General features: G+C 30.4%; 1 protein-coding gene across 1 annotated transcript; it reads right to left on the bottom strand.

The window, feature by feature from the left end:
* Positions 1 to 13,060: 13,060 nt before the first annotated feature.
* On the bottom strand, positions 13,061 to 19,824 carry LOC102601775 (mitogen-activated protein kinase homolog NTF3). Its single transcript, XM_006341910.2, has 3 exons — positions 19,258 to 19,824; positions 17,841 to 18,267; positions 13,061 to 13,999 (listed from the first exon to the last, which is right to left on the bottom strand). Exons 2-3 carry the CDS (start codon positions 18,261 to 18,263, stop codon positions 13,304 to 13,306), a joined length of 1,119 nt encoding a protein of 372 aa, XP_006341972.1. The 5' UTR covers positions 18,264 to 18,267; positions 19,258 to 19,824; the 3' UTR covers positions 13,061 to 13,303.
* Positions 19,825 to 22,298: the final 2,474 nt, after the last annotated feature.

The raw sequence follows: 22,298 nt of genomic DNA, 5'->3' as shown, positions 1-22,298 counted from the left end.
TTGGAGGGGTGGTTGGGGAAAAAGTGAAGGAATCTTCAAGGAGAGTTGATTGTATATTTATTTATTTAATTATTCTGAAATTTGTAGGGTGGAGAATGGAGATGGAAGTATTTTTTTATTTTTTATTTCATTTTACGTTTGATATTCAATATTCATATTAAAATTTAACTAATTTAAATTTACACTATATCAAGCCTCACTTGAGAGAAAACACTATTTATAAAAAAAAATTATATTTAAAACTCAAATTTTAAATTTCAAATTGAAATTAAGATAGTTTCAACCACTGCAACACATCTTGGCGGTGGATGGAGATGAAAGATGAGACACAAGTGTACAATTCCAGCTGTGTGTGTTGTCCATTTATGAAATCAATGAGTGTAAAAGTAGTGCAGAATCTGACGTATTTTAATTTTATTTTACCTTGTTTTCATCACCCCACACCCTTGTCTACTTTTCATTTTTACTGTTATGGGATTTTACTTTTTTTCTTTTTTTTACTTTAACTAACTTTGATGGGTTAACTGAATTTTACTATGATAGCGACAAGAATTTGTGAAAAAGTAATAAATATTTGTTCAATATTAATTAAAGGTTTTAAAAGGGAAATATTGGTAAATTGGAACATAAGAGTAATATTTAATTTAGAAGGTATTAGTGAAAGAAACATTGGTAGGTATTTATAAAAAATCATTTCTTTGATGGTACTATCGTAAAGAAAAAAACTCCCTTCTCTAAAAATGAGTTAAAGTGGATTGAGTTAAAAATAGACTGAGTTAATGAATGAGTGGATCAATAATTCGTCTAATCTTAAATAAGTTGAACGGATTGAGTTTGATTTTGTCATTTCTACCTTCTTCCTTATATATGGGAAGTATAAGTATATGAATAAATGCAATATATACATTTTTCCATTAATGATTTACACCTTTAAATGAATCTAAGCATCTACGATAGAGAAAATTCAACATGAAATAAAATATGCTAAATTGGTTCATATATACTTTCTCCGTTTTATTTTATTTGGCCCTTGTTAATTTGATACCTCCTCACCTTAACAAAATATTTATTTTATTAAATTAACCTTATTAATTAAGTTTTAACGTATAACTTTTATCAAACATACCCTCGTGTTAACAAAGTGACAAGCTAAGTACTGATTGAAAATTTACAGTCGTTAATAAATAACTTAATTAATTGTATATTAGTCGTTAATACAGTTTGACAAGGACAACCAGAGAATAAATTAATACACCCTATTTGTTTAATTATTTCAAAAACCTTATAGTGCCATAACAATGCAACTGAGAGAATCAAATTATTTTAATACAATTAGAGTTTAGACCGTCATTAGTTGGATTCCTGCAATTATAATATTTTATTTAATTGCATCAAAGTGTTAAAAGGTAAATTAGTGGGATTTGTGTCCTTAATACTCCTCCGTTTGTTTACATCTGTTTTACCGTTGGCATTAATTACTTACTTTATTTCTTAAGGAATATGTAAAGTTCAAAATGAATAAAGTTAATAACTATATAGAAAGATCCATTTGTTCAACAGATTTTTGTCTTCTAATTTCATAATTTTGATAATTTCAGTATTAAGGTTTTTAAATATTTAATCGATCAAATTTAAATCATAAACATGCACTTCTTCCTTAAACTTTTTTTTCTTTTATATATTTATTCGATTTCAGTTTTCGTCTCTCTATCTTTAAGGATACAAATAAAAACAATAATGGATCAAGGTCACTATTATTTGATATCGAGAAAAAAGAAACATAATTGTAGTTGTAGAATATAATCAGGATAAAACTTTATAAAGTTCAACAAATACATTAATGGAAATACAGAAAGAAAAAAAAAACCCATGAGTGGGTACTTTAGAGACCATTCATAACTATTTAAAGATTTATGAAGATCAATGAAATAAAAATAGAGAGTCCCACCATTTAGCTATGTTGGTGAAAGGTCCTGTTTATGATGAGAAGTCACGTTATATTATTTGTTGATGATTAATATTTCTTTCGTTTTAATTTAACTGTCCTAATTTAACTAGACATGATTCATGAAGTTTATATATAATTAAAGAAATAAAAATTTTCTCTCCTAAAATTGTTAATTCTGAACAGAATGCATTAGAATTTAACTAGTCACTAATCTATAAAATCTTTATCAACGAGCCATATTTCGATGGAGTGTCTACTAGAAATTAACAATTTTATTTGTAGTGTTTGAATCGTGTGATCTTAAATTAAACGGAGAAAATATATTAGTATAACTTATCAAATTAAAATGTGTCTTTTTGTTGGGGGGTAGGGGACCTCCATTTTGCCCTTAGCCCTAAGTCTTGATTGAAATTTTATTGCTTTTAATGCTAGTGATACTGTGACTTAAAAGTTTGTGGTTGGCTATAAATGTTCATTGTGAATTCCTATTCTGCCCTTCAACCTTTTTCTTTCAATTTTCCCTCTTAATTTTGGAAGTACTGATAATATGTCTCATGATTGCATTTCGTTTTCTAAGACAGTTGGTATTTCTTAGTCATTATTATATTTTCAAGTTTAAATTACGACCTCAAATATATTAGTGATAATTTTTTTATTTTTACGAGGTCTCCATTATTTTCTTTTTTTTATATCTGAATTTGTTGTATTTCAGTCGAGGCCCGACTCTCGAGGGTCCTTCAAAAATAACATTTCTATCTTTATGAAGTAGTGGTAAAGTTTGCTTACATTTTACCATTTTCAGATGTTACTAGTGAAATTTCACATAATATGTTGTTATTGTTGTTTTTAAGTTGATGAAAATTCTGAGTGATTAATAACAATCATAGTAGGTAGAAATTAGAAAATGAACCTCTTTAATTTATATACAAGTCCTTGTTTTATTGGGGATTAGGTAATGACAAATCACTTAATTAATAAGGACAAGCATGGAAAAAGTAATTATATAGTGGGAGTACAAACATATAGCTAATTAAGACAAGCAAATGTAGGCAAACATATCATTTTACACATGACTAGAATAACTTTGTAAAAACAAAAAAATTGCACAAATTAGAAAAGACACTTAACAACGATTTATTTGGCATCAAAATTCATATTAAAGTTAAAGAAGAATATGAAATCGAAACACTAAAAAGCCTAGATACCTATGTTTTTAGAGGAATATGCTTCAATGCCTAAGTTTTCCTTTTTTGCTTAGCTTTAAATCATTTTAATAATCCATAATGCCAACCACATATTAGGTGTATAAGATATAACTACTTCTAAACGGGGCAGATCCACCAATATAGGATCAATTGAATTCATAACTTTTGACTTGTAAATAGGGAGGATATATCATTATCGGTATGATATTAATTGAATCCATAACTTTTGACAGGTAAATGAGGCAGAATGTATCGTTATTGGTACATAATTAATTGAATCTATAACTTTTGATGTAAAATATACATTTATTAAAATCATACAATAAGTAATAGGCATGAACTTATAATTTTAAAAAAATTAAATTCACATAATTTAAATCTTGAATTCACCTATGCAATTGTAAAGAAGTTTGTTTTTCGATTAAGGTGATTTTCATTATTTAATTATTGAACAACTTTTTTGTTTTGTTCTTTGGTGTTGTGCAGACAAATATTTTAGCAGAAAATAAGAGTTGCTTATCAGACGAAAAATAATTAGTCGAAGATATTAGCTTATATAAAGTTTTAATTTATAAATCATATGATTTTACCTTAGTACAACAGATTTTTCTAATCATATATATAGACAGAGGCGAATGCAGGATTAGGATTTTGGGGGTTCTAAATTTCTTTTAAAACTGTCAATCAATTTTGCTAGGGGTTCACAGATTGATATACATACATATTTAACTAATTTTCTAGTACAAATACAGGATCTACAAAAAAATTACTGAGTTCGTCCGAATTCACGAACTCCACCTAGCTCCGCCTCTGTATATATAGACTATTTGCAAATTTCATAGCAAATCTAACATGTAATAACGACTTTGTTATATCCGGTTAATAATATGGAAAGTGTAAAGAAACTTTACATGATAAAAAATATAGTAATTCATATTAGTTTTTACTCTACTTTTCAAATTATCATATTTCAGAGTTACCATGAGTAACTTTTTTTACGTTTGTTATAAACAATAACTCAAACCGGTAGTGTAGTATATACACTTTTTTATGATTCGCCCATAATAATTATTTATTTTCGTTGAAATAATTTATTATTATATTATTTTAAAAATTGTGTTTGACCACAAAAATAAATTGAAACTTTTGGTTAAAATTTATGACCGAGATGCTTGGCTATGAATTTTTTTCTCTTTTCTCAAATATATTTGGTTATAAAATTTCAAAATTCAATTTAAAGTTGAATTTTCAGAATTTTCAAGAATGTTTTTTTCACTTCTTGCACTCTAAATTACTCATAAAAAGTAAAAACAACTCTAATTTATATTCATGAGGGAATATAACTCCATCCTTCAAATATTATTTTTTCACTTGAGAAAAAGAAAACTACTTTTTACAAATTTCATAATGAAGCAACATCCGACGGTAATAAATCTTCTTTCAACAAAATTTAAAACACTTGGAGTAAGGATGGAGGGGGGGTTAGTAATTGCTTTTTATATATATATATTTTTTTATAGAAAGTACAAAATGGTCGGTTTGTGGGGTCATAAAGGACCTACCTGAAAAGATAATAAAAGAGAGAAATGTTGGCTTTCAAGTGTACTTTTTTTGCAAATGGACCCCTCAACAGTAACATTTAGTATAAATGTGGTACTTATACGGATTATGAAGAGATTTCACATGGGCCTAAAAAGCACTATTTCGTAAATAGGGGGTCCTGAAAAGATATATCACAACTTTTGTAAACTTTCACTTTCTTCTCATTATCAATTATTTCTACTATATTATAAAAGAGAGTTTAGGACCAAATATAATATATAATATTCAAGATTTGGCCCTAAACTCTCTTTTATAATATTCTTCTACAATATTATTTTCTATTATTTTATATTTTCTACTATATTATAAAAGAGAGTTTAGGACCAAATATAATATATAATATTCAAGATTTGGCCCTAAACTCTCTTTTATAATATAGTAGAAATAATTGATAATGAGAAGAAAGTGAAAGTTTACAAAAGTTGTGATATATCTTTTCAGGACCCCCTATTTACGAAATAGTGCTTTTTAGGCCCATGTGAAATCTCTTCATAATCCGTATAAGTACCACATTTATACTAAATGTTACTGTTGAGGGGTCCATTTGCAAAAAAAGTACACTTGAAAGCCAACATTTCTCTCTTTTATTATCTTTTCAGGTAGGTCCTTTATGACCCCACAAACCGACCATTTTGTACTTTCTATAAAAAAATATATATATATAAAAAGCAATTACTAACCCCCCCTCCATCCTTACTCCAAGTGTTTTAAATTTTGTTGAAAGAAGATTTATTACCGTCGGATGTTGCTTCATTATGAAATTTGTAAAAAGTAGTTTTCTTTTTCTCAAGTGAAAAAATAATATTTGAAGGATGGAGTTATATTCCCTCATGAATATAAATTAGAGTTGTTTTTACTTTTTATGAGTAATTTAGAGTGCAAGAAGTGAAAAAAACATTCTTGAAAATTCTGAAAATTCAACTTTAAATTGAATTTTGAAATTTTATAACCAAATATATTTGAGAAAAGAGAAAAAAATTCATAGCCAAGCATCTCGGTCATAAATTTTAACCAAAAGTTTCAATTTATTTTTGTGGTCAAACACAATTTTTAAAATAATATAATAATAAATTATTTCAACGAAAATAAATAATTATTATGGGCGAATCATAAAAAAGTGTATATACTACACTACCGGTTTGAGTTATTGTTTATAACAAACGTAAAAAAAGTTACTCATGGTAACTCTGAAATATGATAATTTGAAAAGTAGAGTAAAAACTAATATGAATTACTATATTTTTTATCATGTAAAGTTTCTTTACACTTTCCATATTATTAACCGGATATAACAAAGTCGTTATTACATGTTAGATTTGCTATGAAATTTGCAAATAGTCTATATATACAGAGGCGGAGCTAGGTGGAGTTCGTGAATTCGGACGAACTCAGTAATTTTTTTGTAGATCCTGTATTTGTACTAGAAAATTAGTTTTATCCACGCAAACAATCGTTTCAAAAACTCGGTTATTAGCCCCAAAACATACCATTTATATTATTGGGCCCGTGCATAGCACGATATGTATATATATATCTCACAAATGGAAAAGTTCCAATCAAGGAAGCAACATATATCATTTACAAATGACTTAAAAAGCATTAAAAATTACAATAATTACCAATTTAAAATATTTAAAAGTTATATAATAAAATAGGTTGACTCTCAGAATTTTATCAGGCTCACATATATTGGGACAGAAAAAATAACACATATCATTTTAATATTACCAAAAAAGTATTATAAATAATAATAATTAACAACTTAAAATATCTGAAAGACATTTTAAAAGGGTTAATTTTGTAATTTTATCCATATCACATAAATTAGGACAAAGTGACCAGTAATGTACATTATTTCAAAGTTACATAAAAATATTATAAATCACAATAATTAATAACTTCAAACATTTTTTAAAAATATATGAAAATTTGGATGACTCTCCAAATTTCATTTGTGTCACATAAATTGAGACAACAAAAATAACATATATTAGGTCCATTTTAATTTATTTGTCTTATTTTTTTATATATTTAAAAATTGTGTAAAAATAATATAAATCATGATAATTGACAACATAAAATATGTTTTGAAAAAAAAATACAAAAAATTCCACTGATTCTTGAAGTGAATCTATCGTAAAAATACTATAAATCATGATAATTGACAACATAAAATATTTCAAAAATGTTGTATGTGGGTAGTCTTATTATGCCTTAAATAGCGTCAGAGAAAGTACAGGTTTGTGATAAAAAAACTTTTCCTTATCCACGCAAACATCGCTTCAAAAACTCGGTTATTAGCCCCAAAAATATACCATTTTATATGATTGGGCCCGTGCATAGCACGGGCAACATTATCTAGTATTATTATATAAGGAAGTTTTGGTTTTGGTTTTGGTTTTGCTTCTTCTCTTCGACTTGAAGCATCTAAGTTATTACTCTCTCCGTTTCACAGAGAATGATCTAATTTGACTTGACACAAAATTTAAGAAAATAAAAAAGACTTTTGAATCTTTGATCTTAAATTAAAGTTATGTCAAATATATAAAATTGTCTTTTAATCTTGTGGCCTTAAACATGCCACGTGGAAAATTGAAATTAAAATGTTACCAAAAAAAGAAAGAGGTCATTCTTTTTTAAACTGACTAAAAAGGAAAGGAGGTCATTCTTTGTGAAACGGAGGGAGTAACTTTTATGTCTTTTCCCTTTTTCTCATACTCGTCAATAGTGAAATTGTGACACTTCTTTTTGTTTTTTTGAAAGCAGTGTATCTACCTCCACGAGATAGTAATAAGGTTTGCGTATGTTATTTCCTTCCCAAATCTCATTCGTGAGATTTCACTAAATACAAGATAGTAATAAGGTTTGCGTATGTTATTTCCTCCCCAAATCTCATTCGTGAGATTTCACTAAATATATTGTTGTTGTTGTTGTTTTGGATGGGATGAATGATCGGTGATTGTAAATATTTATTTATTTGTATCGAGTATTTAGATCTAATTACATAAATTAAGTTTGATCAAGTGATATAATAAAGAAACAAGAATGTATGTTAGTTTTTTTCTTTCTCGTGAATGATTCCTGTGACGAAAACTGATCCTAGCTCTATTTACAGTTTTAATAATCAAATATAGATCAGTTTAATCAAACGTTATATTAATAATAATGTACAAGTTATTTGCCAGAATACACACCTAAATAAGGTAACAACGTAAAAGATACTTCACACATTCCAAATTTAATACAAACGATATATATGGCAATTAGGTTTATATATGTTTGAGAGTTGAGACTCACGTAAGGCATTACGTATGCATCATATAAAAAATAAAATAAAAAGGTAACATAAAAACTAGCAAACTTATTACTCCATATTTATTTTTCTAATTAAGAACTTAATTCGATATCGGAGAATTCAGTATTTGAAGTTATATATGAAATTCTGAAATTTGTTATGAGTATTTATTCGATGAATTTTTCAACAAACATATCAACTTTGAATTGAAATTATTGAATTTTGGAGAACTCTCGTTTCTTGCATCTAGTTCTTTACTTGATTACAGACAAATTAGAAGAATGTTTTTTGATCTTAAAATGCAAAAAAATTGAAGTGAGAATGCTAAGTTTTCATTTATAGTTTTTAATTTATGTTGAAGAAATTATACAGAATATTAGTGCATCGATGGAACATATGTATATTTTTAGTTGGTTTTCTATTCCAAGCATGGGAGCCCCAATTAAATTTGAATTGCGCGCACTGCATGATTCATCGGGTTATTCAGATTGAAACTTGAGATATTTGATTAAAATCTAGTCTTGTCACTACACCACAATTCTTATTGGTATATGTATATATTTATATTAATTATTAATAGTATATAAGTGCTGAGCCCGTGAATTAATGGAAAACATGCTATTGTTAACCAAAAAATAAATAAATTACAAAACAGAAGAAACAAGTGGAGTAGCCATCACAACGTTGAAGATATTTTAACCAATCATGTAATTATCTTACTTAAGAAGGAATCTTTCTCCTTTTTTTATTATATATATAATATTTTTATTTTACTTTTTTATGTACCTAAAAGTTCTTCAAGACTGTTAGGAGCTAGCTTTCGTACTTTGTTGAGTTACTGTTAGCACATTGTCATCTGTCAAGACAAATCGATCTTTTGCTTCTTCTGCTTTTTCCTATTTTAATTTATATTTCTGAATTTGGATTAATACTATGTATATAATTAATACGATGTATATATTATATATTGATAATATCAAAGATTAATCTATTGATTGGTGCATATAATTTGAATTTTTAATCTATTATATATAAAATATTACTTATCGTTTTAATTGTCTGACGATTGAATATTGCATATCATAGCATGTACATGTAATTAGTATATTATAAGCGTCTTGATGCATCCATGAAACATGATGTAACCTAGTAATCAATATAGTGGTTGGAGGTATATATGAGGTATCACGGAAAATCTGCGGCGGAGACAAAAAATACTAAGTAGGTGATTCTTTTCATCTTTCCTATCCTTGTTGGGCGATACTATCTGAGTACTTATTGCTAGTGGAAGGTGGGATATCTCGTAGAATCAGTTGAGGTAAAATTATAAGTGACCTGATTATGAATTTTTTATGCAACAACAATTTCATCACATTATTATGTACTTAAAAACTCTCAATTAAGCATATGTTTAATGGCTATAAGAGTCCATTAATTAATTATAAAAAGAATTTATGCATTAGCTCCACTTACTTGAAATAATGGATAATTTGCAAATATAATAATGAAGAGAGCTCGTTCTAGCTGCTATTTCAAAGTCCAAATAATATTATATTTTTCAGTTACGTTATTCTCAGATAAAATAATTTTGCTTTTACAAAGAAAAACAAAGCTTGACTACTAAATAATGACTGCCAATATAATTCCTTTTCAATTTTCAGAAATTTCGTCAATATTGTACGACCCATGAAAATGAGATAAATATTGACTATATATGTATATGTTTAATTCATAACACTCTTCTATCTCAAATTATTTATCGTAAATTTTTAAAATAATTATCTCAAATCATCTATCATTTCAGAAGTTCAAAACATAATAGATTGTTTTTTTCATTTTATCCTTAGTAGTTAATAGCAATTATTTTTAAAGACTAGAAACACCTTAATAGAGTAATATTTAATAAAGAAAATTTTCATTTTAAAACAAAATAAAATAATCCAGATTCTCCAAATCGATAAAAAAAGAATTTATGCATAAAAAGAAATACGATAAATAATAATCCGTCTGACCAAGGATTAGGTTCATTCCCCATTACGTTTTTTCTGTCATATTCAAGAAAAAGACGGTAACCCACTAAACATAAAGTGATTAAAAATTAATCTGATTTTCATAGCTTAAACAGAGTTTATTACTCTAGTTTATTTTTTTAATAGTGCAAAATGGAAGCACGTGTGATAATATCAAAGAAGCCTCCAAACTAGAAGCTGACAAAGAATCCACATAAACCATTTTTTCAACTTTAATACTGTAGTCACTTGTCTAAATATGAACCAAAAAAAATTAGGTTATATACTTCCACAATATAAAATATTTATATTATTAATTTTATTTTCATAACTTATGACAAATTATTACTCTATATTTCAAGCTAGTTACAAAGATTGACATGTTTGTTATAAATCAGTCTAACCTGATGACATAAACAAGTATGAGAAGTATTTGAAAACATTTTTAAATTTGGCGCAAAATATTAGTTTCATTCCTGAATTATTAATAACCTTAAAAATACTTATTTACTTGACTAACTGAACTTAAATATACCCAATCTTGCAACATGAGTGAAATATATTCCTCGCAAAATTTAGGGTGTTATCAACACTTCTCTCGCCCTTTTATTAAGGGTTCCATGTTATTACAAGAGTTTGAGATCACTTGCTATGACATGTGGCAGATCGCCAGTATCAGAAGTGTATCTAAGTTTAGTTAGTCAAGTAGATAAGTGTTTTAAGGTTGTCATTAATTCAAAGACAAAATTAATAATTTACATCAAATTTAGAGGTGTTTTCACTACTCTCTCAACGTAACATCTATATATTAACTTTTTTTACTTTTTCTTTTTACAACTTTGACTCAAATAAGAACTTTCTACAAGCCCTCCCCATTAACTCAAACTTTTAGCTAGGAAGCTTCCCTCTCAATACAGAGATCAATTTGATCCTAATTTTATCAGACAAAACCAAATAGCAAATTTTAGACTTTTTTTTTTTTTTTTACTTTTTTGTTTCTGATAATATACTATAATATTTTTGTCTGTCTGTAGCCGTCATTGTGCGTGAACAAATTGTTTTTTTTTATAGTAAGGACATGTCTTAATATGACTGAATTCAATGAATTAATATACAGCAACCATTGCTAGCTATACATTATTTCACCTACTACTATATGGAGAATATTTGAAAAATCTCACAAACATTACAATTTAGGAATATTCTTCTAATACTAAAGTCTAAAGTCACATCAATTTTTCCTTAAAGGTGTTCGACAGATTATCCTTCACCATACCTAACTAAGCTCATATACAATCGATCATATTTTCGTTCAACTTAGGTCATCGAAAGGATCTTAAAGATCCATCAAAATAGGGTCTTTTAGAAAACGTTTTTAAGAAGAGTTTGAATAGACGATCGAGTAAGTAATTTAACTTTTAAGTTTCACATGTTTCACAATTTAAAATTCGGAATTTATAGTGATGTAGATTGAGATATTTTTCAAGATGAATTAAAGGTCAAAATGTTGTTTTGTGTTCAAAGAAAATGAACGGACGTAGAAAATTTAGAAAAATAATTAGCAACATGTGTATACACGTGACAAACTGGACAAGTTGATTGTACGGTCAGTCAATTCAATTTGTCGACAAAAGTTACATAAAAAATTAATTTGAGTTAATATTATTACATAAGTTCAATCATTTTCACTTCTAAATCCTAGCAAAGATGACGTATCGGATTTAATCGGAATTTCAATGTGTGATCTGGAGGTGGAAAATAGAAAAAAAAGACCTACCAAAATTAGTACTGAAAATTAAAAGTTTTTTTTAACAGAATTATATAATGTGCTTTCATATGTTACAAGTACATTTTCTTATCGATCTCCAACTTAAAAAAAGTTTTAAAAAAACACTTCCAAAAGACGTAAAACAATAGTACAAAATAATTTGTGTGGTGTTTAATATGCACATGGACTGATGAGGCAAAAGTAGGTTAAAGAAAATTGGTGAATATATAGACTGCAAAATCAGGATAATTTTATTCAGCTACATGTTATAGGTGTGGTTTGATGGGGAACATGTGGGGCTAATTAGACAATATTAAAACCCAAATTCACTCCATTAATCATGCTAAATGGACCCAATAATTCTACACTAACCGACATGGATCGTAGTGAAATGATTGAAATTTTATCACATTTAATTAGAAGTCTTGAGTTCGAACCTTGAAAATGAAAAAAATATTGAGAGTGTCACACCTAGAAATGATCGAGCCCTACAAGGCACGAATCAAAATTAATCGAGTTTCAATATGAATACCGAACCCTCTGAGTATGTGGGGACATTCTATACTTTATTTCCATGTGGGCATGGTATGGACCTTTGTTTAATTTTAACATGGGGCTAAGACCAAGAAGCAATCACTTGGAGCATTTCTTTAGATTTAGGATATAGTTTGTTTTAGTATTGTACTTGGTTTCTGGACTTAATAATACATGATTAAGTAAACACTTGGTTAGTGTTCAATTATTTGAGAAGGAAAATGGAATTTAGCTGTATAAGTTAAATGTAAAAATATTTAACAATATCAACATAGTTCAACCGTAATAGCAGATTACATATCTTATTTTCTGTCTCGAGTAGCATGAGGCACATGGAATACTGTATGCATCTAGGCAAAATACTCCGATCAGAGTATGTTGTTTATCCACGTACCATTACAAGATTGTTACCACCTATCATACGACTTTAATCTCTTTTTCAAGATACTTAGTGGCTTCATATATATGTCCTCCATGCAAATCTCTGCACTTGGAACTTCTCTCCTATTTAGAATATTGCATGATTCTAATCTGAATAGATTGTTACAACTAGTTATGAACTAAAGAAAACATCAATAATCATCACAAGCAGTCGGTAACAATAACATATCTAGTGTAATCCCATAAATGAGATGTGGGGAGGGTGGCATGTACGTAGCCTTACCCCCTACTAAGTAAAGGTAGAGATACAGTTTCCGATAGACATCACAAGCAGTGGTACAACAATTAAACTGTCAGTACATTCATGAAGCGTAATGGTCCTTAATTAGACGTACAAAACCACACCTATATACAGATTAAGAAGTACATGCTCAAAAAGTTCAAGCTTATGTAGTTGAGCAGTTCTTTTTATACATCGCAGCTCAAACTGTCGATGAATCAAGACTCGATATTTATTGAAAGCAGGGGAAAAGATGAGTTACAAAAAGCTCTAACATAAGCTCACATAACTTCTTCCATAGCAGCTGTGGCAGCTTCAGGATGGTAATGAAGTATTTCCGTCCACATCATGTCCCTTATCGTCTCTTCTCCCAAGTCCTCGTCTATGTCAAGATTGATAGGAACCTGCGCTGGGGGATCAGTGTTCGGATCATACAAAGGAGACATGTATGGGTGTTGAAGTGCTTCCATAACACTAATTCTTTTGGAAGGGTCAAACACAAGCATCCTCTGCAGGAGATCAATGGCCAATGGATGAGCTTGGGGATAGAGGCGGGAAAATGGTGTTCCAGGAGAGTATGGAAGTGATTTGATGTACTTCCTCGCCTTTGGATTGTCGATAAATTCTAAATCCTCTTCCCTCTGGCTACCAAGGATGTTTATAATCAATTTCAGTTGGTTAAGGCATTCGGTACCTGGAAAGACAGGTTTCCTCCCTAAGAGCTCTGCGAAAATGCAACCAACAGACCATACATCAATGGATGTTCCGTAGTTGTCACAGCAAAGGAGAAGTTCCGGGGCCCTGTACCAGCGTGTAACAACATATTCAGTCATAAACTGGTCCTTGCCACTGCTTGTACGTGCAAGCCCGAAATCACATATTTTCAGATCACAGTTAGCGTTGATAAGCAGGTTCCCGGGCTTCAAGTCACGATGAAGAATATTCGCTGAATGGAGATACTTCAGACCTCGAAGCAACTGCACACAAATCACATCGGATTCAGCAGTGAAAACAGTTAAATCAGCAAGTCTGTACAGTATGCATGCAAATTAGATATCTCACTCCTGTTTAGTTTTATAATCTTTTTAGCTCCTTTTTTCAGTTCTTAGATGTTGCAGTTTGAGGATTCCTCCTTTATGTGATTTTTAAAGAAAAAAGAAAGCATCCTTAGTCTAGAAATCGCCATCAGATGACGATGTCCATTACATGGCATGTTTAGGCGCCATCAGACAATGACGTCCATTACATGGCATGTTTAGGCGCGGGGACAAAATATGAAGGGTAAAGCCATTTCCCATAAAGATGTGTCACACTTCTGGATAACTAGCCAAATTGTGTTCTATAAACAGAAACCAGATTAGACACGGAAAAACCATAACCAACTAAACCGAGGTCCCAAGCTTGTTAATGGTGGATTCTGGAAGGCAAAGACAGCATTCTGGAAAATGGATTAGACAAATTTGCACGAGTTGATGGATCAACCAACAAGGAAATCGTGATCAATGTAGGAGTATGTTGCTTGGACTCTTCAAAAATGCCAACAGGTGCATGTCGGATCCTCCAAAAGTAATGCATTGTTGGAGGATCCGACACGGTTGGAGCAGCATTATTGAAGAGTCCAAGCAACATAAGGACGTGTGTTGACTTCTTGAAGGTGTGAAGGAGGTAGAAACTCCTATAGTGAAGCTGCACAACACTTCAGCACAGTCTTGTCTTGAAGAGAGAAACCGGGAAACACGGATAATATGCCGACTTTTAAGTGGTGGCTTAATTTTGGACCTGGATGAGCATATGAGCATCTGAAAAACTAGCACAAGCTGAGAAGAAAAGCTCATCAAGATAACAACTTTACAAATTCTTAAATTGACGGCCAACCATCTTAATTTCATTTCATTTTGAAAGAAAGTGGAAATATTAGGATTATTGAAAAAACAGAGATACTATAGGCTGAATTGTTTCAAGTAGTAAGTTCATGCTGTCACACAGATTTCACACATATTTTAACCCAAAGCAAGAAAAGGAAAAGGTATGTCTCCATATATGTTCATAGTTCCACGATGTTCTTCACCAGAGACATGTTACCAAGGAACTAATTCTTTCTGGTATTGAAAAAAGATGCTGCAAGCAGCAAGATGCATAACACATCAGATAAGATGTCCCTTCTTTTTATTTTATCATCCACAAGACCACAACAAGTGAAATAATCTTCCAGGCATATACAATGAAATAGAAAACTAAATTCCCAAAACAAAATGTGCATCAAGATACTTCTATAAGAATTAAGTTGTACAATGGATTGGTTTACATAAGAATGAAAAAAGTGATTTCCAAATATACAACTTCTAGACTTCATCAAAAAAATAAAATATTCTTTTCTAGTGAACCTAACATCAAGATTCAAAGTGCAGATTGTTCCATAATACTTAGTTTGCTATCCGATGGGAAAAGTAGGTATTTTGAGGAAGGAAAGGATGACATGCAAGGGTAGAAAGGAGTAGAACGCAAGTATCGAAGAGTTTGATGGGCTTGTAGAGAGCAGAAAACATGTCTGGCCTCATATTGAGACCTTACCAGATAGTAATAATCTGATACACAACCACCAGTTTCATATCAAGGCTTATGTTGATATAAGTTAGTGTCTCAATGCAGCCATTTATCAAATTCAACAAAGATATTGAGAAGTTCTCATATGACGAAGACAATTTAGTGCATACTATAGGATATCATTTTATATTATTAAAAATATTCTTTAGTGACATAACTAACCATAGCATCCAGGTTCAGCACCAGTTCTCAAAATAATATCATCCAAATGGCAAGGGTTCAATCCAGAATGATTTTTGATTTATCTAACAATAATATGACATAGTCAACCCAACTCATCTGGGCAAATGGCTAGTTCTTGTCACATTATTATTCTTTAATAAGAGACGAGAAGTGCAAGTTTAGCAACTACAACCAACTTTATGTATTGAAGTAGACTCATAACTCACAGCAGCTATATATGTATGTGTGATCAGAAACATGATTCCGCTTCCTACTACTTCCTATCAAAGGATGATTTGATATTGCCTATTCCACCAAAGTAGAGACTAAATGAGACCGGAACCTGTATAAAGCATTATCTCTGGCAGTAATTACAGATATCTGCTTAAATTTCAGTAATAATGCAAAACCTTCCAAGAAAAAAGTTATAAAGCCTGCTCATGCAATATCAAGATTAAACTTGAGAACCATGTTCTATGCATAAGTTTAATCAGATTGGTTCATAATCTGCAAAAAAAGGTACTCTCCATGGCTAATTTTTACTGTCGCTGTTATAAGTATTATGTAGGTAATAGTGAATATAAAGCATGGTATCAACTATCAAGTGTTTCAATTTGTCGTTCTGAATATTGAAAGGACTAAGTCAAAAAAGGTATGGTAGAATAATGATTCATAGGTCATACTTCATTTTTGTTCAAGCTTTATCCCCTTCAGCTGGTATTTATTGCTATATATCATTCTATGGTTGAATCATTTGAGGAAGTTAGCCTACTTTGTGTTATTTCGATATTTTTCACTTTATCACTTGACAAAGTTTCATAAATATATAGTAAACAGGAAGGAGAATAATACAGAAAATCATTTTTCACAGCGGCTCCACTGTTGATTGAAAATAGTTGGGAATGCACATACTTTGTAAATACATAGATGCTATGTAAATCTTGAGCTTCTATTGTGCTTGAAGATGGACATTGAAACAACAAATCATGTAATTTTTTAAATCATTTTGGTAAGGAGCACAAAGATCATGTAATGTACATAGATGCCTATTTATGGACCTAGACAACACCCAACTTACTTGAAAACAAGATAGATGCATATTTACAGATGTTGAAAACAACTTAAAAACTAGGATGATGACCACAATCTAACAAAAAATACACCTTACTAGCAACGGATGGAAGTTATCTTTCCCCCTCTTCAGTAGACAGCCTTCATAGAATCAAAATTTCATTTAAGACAAAATGCGCATCACTAATTTACTATGATATTGACATTGGATTTCCAAGCAGAGAAGATAGCGCCTCCATGATTTTCATCTACACGGACAACATTCACTGACCAAATGATTTAGAACATAAAAATGCACAATTATTCACATAAAAACAGAAAAGATGTTGTCGCTGTCTTCTACTAATCTTAAAGGCCACTTGGTAATTTATGCAACTGATTTGATGGTGGAGCTATTAAGTACAGAGGATCATAAAAGAAAAACAAAGGAAAGAAGATCCGGAGGCAGCCAAATAGCATCCATAGAGTAGATTTTGGCTCACATCAGTAACAATTATTAATTCCACGGGATACTTGCTACCTCCCACCAGCACCTGAAAAAATCACCTAGTGTTTTCGTCTCTGCTTAGATTTGAACCTAAAACCTCATGGTTCTCCTCCCACTTCACTGACCACTAGGCCACACCCTTGGGTGCACATCAGCAACCATCCTACTAAAACTACCACCTTCCTTGGATGACTGAAGCATAAAACGTATCACTATTGTCCAAGTCAGAACACAAAAGTCAAGGTCTATGAATTGTCCCCTCATTATGGTATACCTCACTATAATTGTAGGACGAAGACAATCACGTTGATGATCGATAAGAATATTCCCTTCACGCATAGAGGTCAGAACAGGAATTTATGTTTAAGAGAGAAAGAGAGAGTAGTCAAATTTTTAGTTTTTTTAAAAAAAACTTAAGAGACAACTGCATAATGAAGCTGCTAACTATCATACAGTTGTTTGTGAGCATAGATAGCGCTCTCCATCGGAAGTACCTGGAATAGGAAATACTGGCAATGATCATTCGTGAGTGTTTGAGAGGATTTGACTATCTGATGTAAATCTGTATCCATCAGTTCATATACCAGATAAACATCTTTGAAACTTCGCCTGTGGATTGGCATCATAACATCTTTCAGAGCAATCACATTTTCATGTCTTAGGTGGCGAAGGAGCTTTAGTTCACGCAACGTCCTCAGAGCATCAACACGATTCTCAAAAGCGTTGTTTATTTTCTTGATTGCAACCTTCTCATTGATTTCCCTGTTAACAGAAGAACAAACAATTCCATATGCCCCTCGTCCAATAGGCTTAATAGGTACATATTTAGTATCAATTTCAAAAAGGGATTGCCACATAGAATAGTAATGCTTCCCTGGAGACCTTATCCCATTTGGTGGCTCAACTGGAGTTGCCATATTCCTGAAATTATGCCATAGTAAGTTAGGAAACTATTTTATGCATAATCTTTTAGGAAACACATGATATATATTATTCTGTTACAAAAATATTAATCATTTATCAACTCCAAAACCAAAAAGAGAAAAAAAGAAAAGAAATGTGCATACAACCTGATCACAAAAATTTGCGAGCAAACTGAAGTTCTAGATAAACAATCCAACTCAAACAAACTAAATTTTACTGGTTGGTCGAAAACTTTGCACGGCAACCTCCCTAATTCTGAAGCCTACCATGCTTTACAAGCCCGCCTTTACTCACAATAGTTTGAAACGCGCCTAAGCACTGCACATCATCTAAATGCTTATCCAAATGAGCAATTGTGTTTGAACTGGAATAAACAATTCGCAAATGACAATCCTTAAAATCATTCCCGACTAATAGATTTCCCTCACAGCAGAGCACTACCTATTGCAGACCTAAATAAATAAAATTTGTCTCCTCTTTAACAACTTTAGCTTGTAGATAAGGTAGTTCAATCAATTCAATACCAGCAAGATCATTAAAAGTTCTTTCCTCAAAGACACCTTATTGATTAATGTCACACTTCACCACTTCCTAACTCAAGGAATAATTTCCAATTCCAACAATCAATTTTTCTAAAGTACTTATGTTTTCTGCTGAATCAAATTGGACCAATTTGAGCCGAGGGTCTATTGGAAATAACCTCTCTCTACCTCCCAAGGTAGGAGTAAGGTCTGCACACACTACTCCCCCTTCCCCAAGGTATGTTATTGTAATCAAAGTGGATCAATTATGACAAAGATAGAAGCTTTCTACATAAAGATAAACAAGAAAGTAAATGTTGCTGACCATATCAAATTCTCCATATCAAGTAAACTTAATAAAGTACACTCAAAAGAACAAAGAAAGCTTTATATAGCAAATAATTGAAAATCCATGATGCATAATTTTACTGATCTCACAAAACAAAAATGGAAAAAAAAAACTCACCTTTAAATTTATACTCTGCTTATACCCAAACTCACTCTTCACTGCAAAAAGCTCATCTTCAACAACCCTATCTCATCAAAATCCAAACTTGTTACAAAATTTCTACCCAATTCAGCTTCAGAAACCAAATAAAACCCCTTTTCAAGAAAACCCCATCTCATCAAAATCCAAACTTTTTACAAAATCCCTCTTCAATTCAGCTTCAGGTTTACAAATAAAACATGGGTTTTCAAGAAAACCCCATTTACATTCAAGTCGGGTCGAGCAAAACCAGTACTGTGGCTGAAAATAAACCCTAATTAGGTCACCTAGAAAGTAGGTTCGTTCTCAGAATACCTAAACAAGAATCAGATCCAGATTAATTAAGCTCACATTTCTTTGTTTTCTTCATAAATTTCAGGGGAAAAAAATGATGATAACATATTATAAATATCTGTGTCAACCAAAAAAGATTTTTGGGATATTCTATTTCTCTCTCACACACACACTAACTGTTGATCCGTTATCTTGTCGTGATCAGAGTGTAAATTGTCTGAAAGTGGATCACACACAGTGATGAAGTAAACTATACTTTAAAAATAGCATATACTTTCATATTATTATTATGTTTTTTATTAACTTTATAGTAGTAATTATAATTATTAGCACTCTCTTGCCTTCTTTTTGTTTTTCCTATTTTGCTTTCTATCTATTTTTGGTTGTGTTATTTATGTTTTATTTCAATCAAAGGTCTGTCGTAAATAGTTTTTTTATCTCATAAGATTAAAGATAAAATTTATTTATGAGATTACATGGGACATATTGATATTATACCAAATGAAACAAGTTTAAAAGATTTATAAAAATAATGTTGTATTTTTCAATTTATATATTTTCTAAGAAGTCTGATTTTTATTGTAAAAAAAAAAGAAAAAAATATGTGATTATTTGGATACTTTAGGGACTATGAGTGCTTCATTTTCGTATTTTTAAGAGATACTTTATAAACATGCCTCAAAAGGTAAGTGACAAATTTGGAATTTATTTCTTAATATAAAATAAATTATAAGTGAATCATGTGAAAAGTAAGTGGCCAACTCCGTTTAGAAATGAATTAATTCTGTTAGAATGGAGTGGAAGTGCTCTATTTTTTAAAAAAAAAAAGTTGAAGAACTATATTATATATACTTGTTGAAATAAAAAAGACAGGTCTTCCTTGATAACAGGCAAATAGGTTGGAAATAAGAGAAAATAGGATATATATTTTTATGGATAATACTAAATGGCCAGAAAATTTGGTCAAAATTTAGCCAAAAATTTAAAAAGTCTATAATATCCTTTTCATTTTAAAATAAACTGATATTTTCCCATTTTTTTAATTAAAAGGTATTAAAGTTAAAAGGATAAAAATGTTCAAAAAGGTAAAATAACATAGTGTGAAAATATGTTATTTTACCATTCTGGCAAAATTTTCTGGCCAAAGAATTTTCCTATTTTTATTTAGAACCCTGAATTTTGAAAGGTAGTATAATATTTAGCCTTTTGGTGTTTGGAAAAATAGTTGATTATGACTCTAAGCTAGCATTTTGACCATAGTTTAAGATCAGATTTTAAAATTTTTTATTCAATTATTTGTTTGACTCTGAAATTTGATTAGACTTCCACTCAAAAAACTTTCAAGTAAAAATACACGTTCAAATACAATTTCAAAAAACTCAAAATTTTAAGTTTCAAGTCTCCACTTCAAAATTTGTGGTCAAACAAGAGCTAATGAAAGGGTCCGACACTCTTCTTGTTGGATTTGTTTGAAGTTATTTTGGGCTTTTGAGGCCCTATCAAGTGTCAACAGGGTTCATATGCGTTTGTAAAGCAAGCCCACTAGTCAATTTACAAATGGGCTTTACTCATAAAGTGTGTCAAATTCTATCATTTGGATTTCCTCAGCTGGCCATAGAGTAGGTATCACGCTCCTGTATAACGCAATTATATTGTTACCACCCTATAGAAAATTTATTCATAAAATAAGCAGGCTCGGTATTCGGGGTGCGTAAACTAAGTCTCGATATAAAGCAAAAAGAAAAATAAGAAAAAAACTACTAATTAAGTGTTAGATACTCTTAATGGTGTCAAGTTTTTTGGATGAAAACTGTGGGATCGACTTGACTCAAAAAAGACAATATCACATCATATCAAGAGTGTAATATATACCATTATATAATTAGGATACAAATTACTAAAATTCGAAGTTCAGATATTTGAATTTCAAAATAGGCCTAGGCAGGCTAATGGGTTCTATTTGATCCCTCACCCAAAGCCCAATTATATGGGGCTTAAACCTTGGATTGATGGGTTATATAGTTTGGACTTTGGCACTAGTTAGCGAAAAAAATTATCATGGCAGAGCCCAACCAACAAAAGATATGTGAGGCTCCATTCATTTTTTGACACATGGACAAGTGGGCCATTTATGTATTTTTCTACTTTAAAACAAGAATTTTCTACAACTAACAAGAGAGAGAAAATATATTTACACATAAATTGAGTAAATATATTTTCTTCTCTCTTGTTAGTTGTAGAAAGTTCTTGCTTTAAAATAGAAAAGTACATAAATGGCCCACTTGTCCGTGTGTCAAAAAATAAATAGAGTCTCACACACCTTTTGTTGGGTGGGCACCTACCATGATAAAATGTTTCCTAGTTAGCACTTAGCACTAGGACTAGGAATTAGCATAAAATATTTGTATATATTGTTGATATATCATAAAGGGATATTAATTGATTTGGTGCTAGATATTTTTTTAGGCTATAGTTTGAATTTTAAAATAGTTGAAGAGACATATTGATCCTCTCTTTATAGTTTAGAATATTTTGGAGAAAGAAGAGTGAACCAATTCAGAATATATCAAATTCCTAATGGAAGTTTAGTCAAAATCATATCTTATTCCAATATTCCCAAGCTTTGAACTTAGAAAAAAGAGATTATTCTTTTTATTATTATTACTATTATTATTTTTAACTCTAAAGTAAAAAAAAAAAAATTGCTTTTTGGAAGGGTTATTTTT

This window comes from Solanum tuberosum, unplaced genomic scaffold, assembly GCF_000226075.1.
Source record: "Solanum tuberosum cultivar DM 1-3 516 R44 unplaced genomic scaffold, SolTub_3.0 scf00032, whole genome shotgun sequence".
NCBI lineage: Eukaryota > Viridiplantae > Streptophyta > Magnoliopsida > Solanales > Solanaceae > Solanum > Solanum tuberosum.
This window is presented reverse-complemented; position numbering and strand designations above follow the sequence as displayed.

Bases quoted from the DNA above. Each gene is read 5' to 3' on its own strand.
- LOC102601775 (XM_006341910.2), bottom strand. From the start codon at position 18,263: ATGGCAACTCCAGTTGAGCCACCAAATGGGATAAGGTCTCCAGGGAAG. The intron at 14,000-17,840 runs GTACTTCCGATG...ATTTGTGTGCAG, and splicing joins GCCAGTATTTCCTATTCCAG to TTGCTTCGAGGTCTGAAGTA.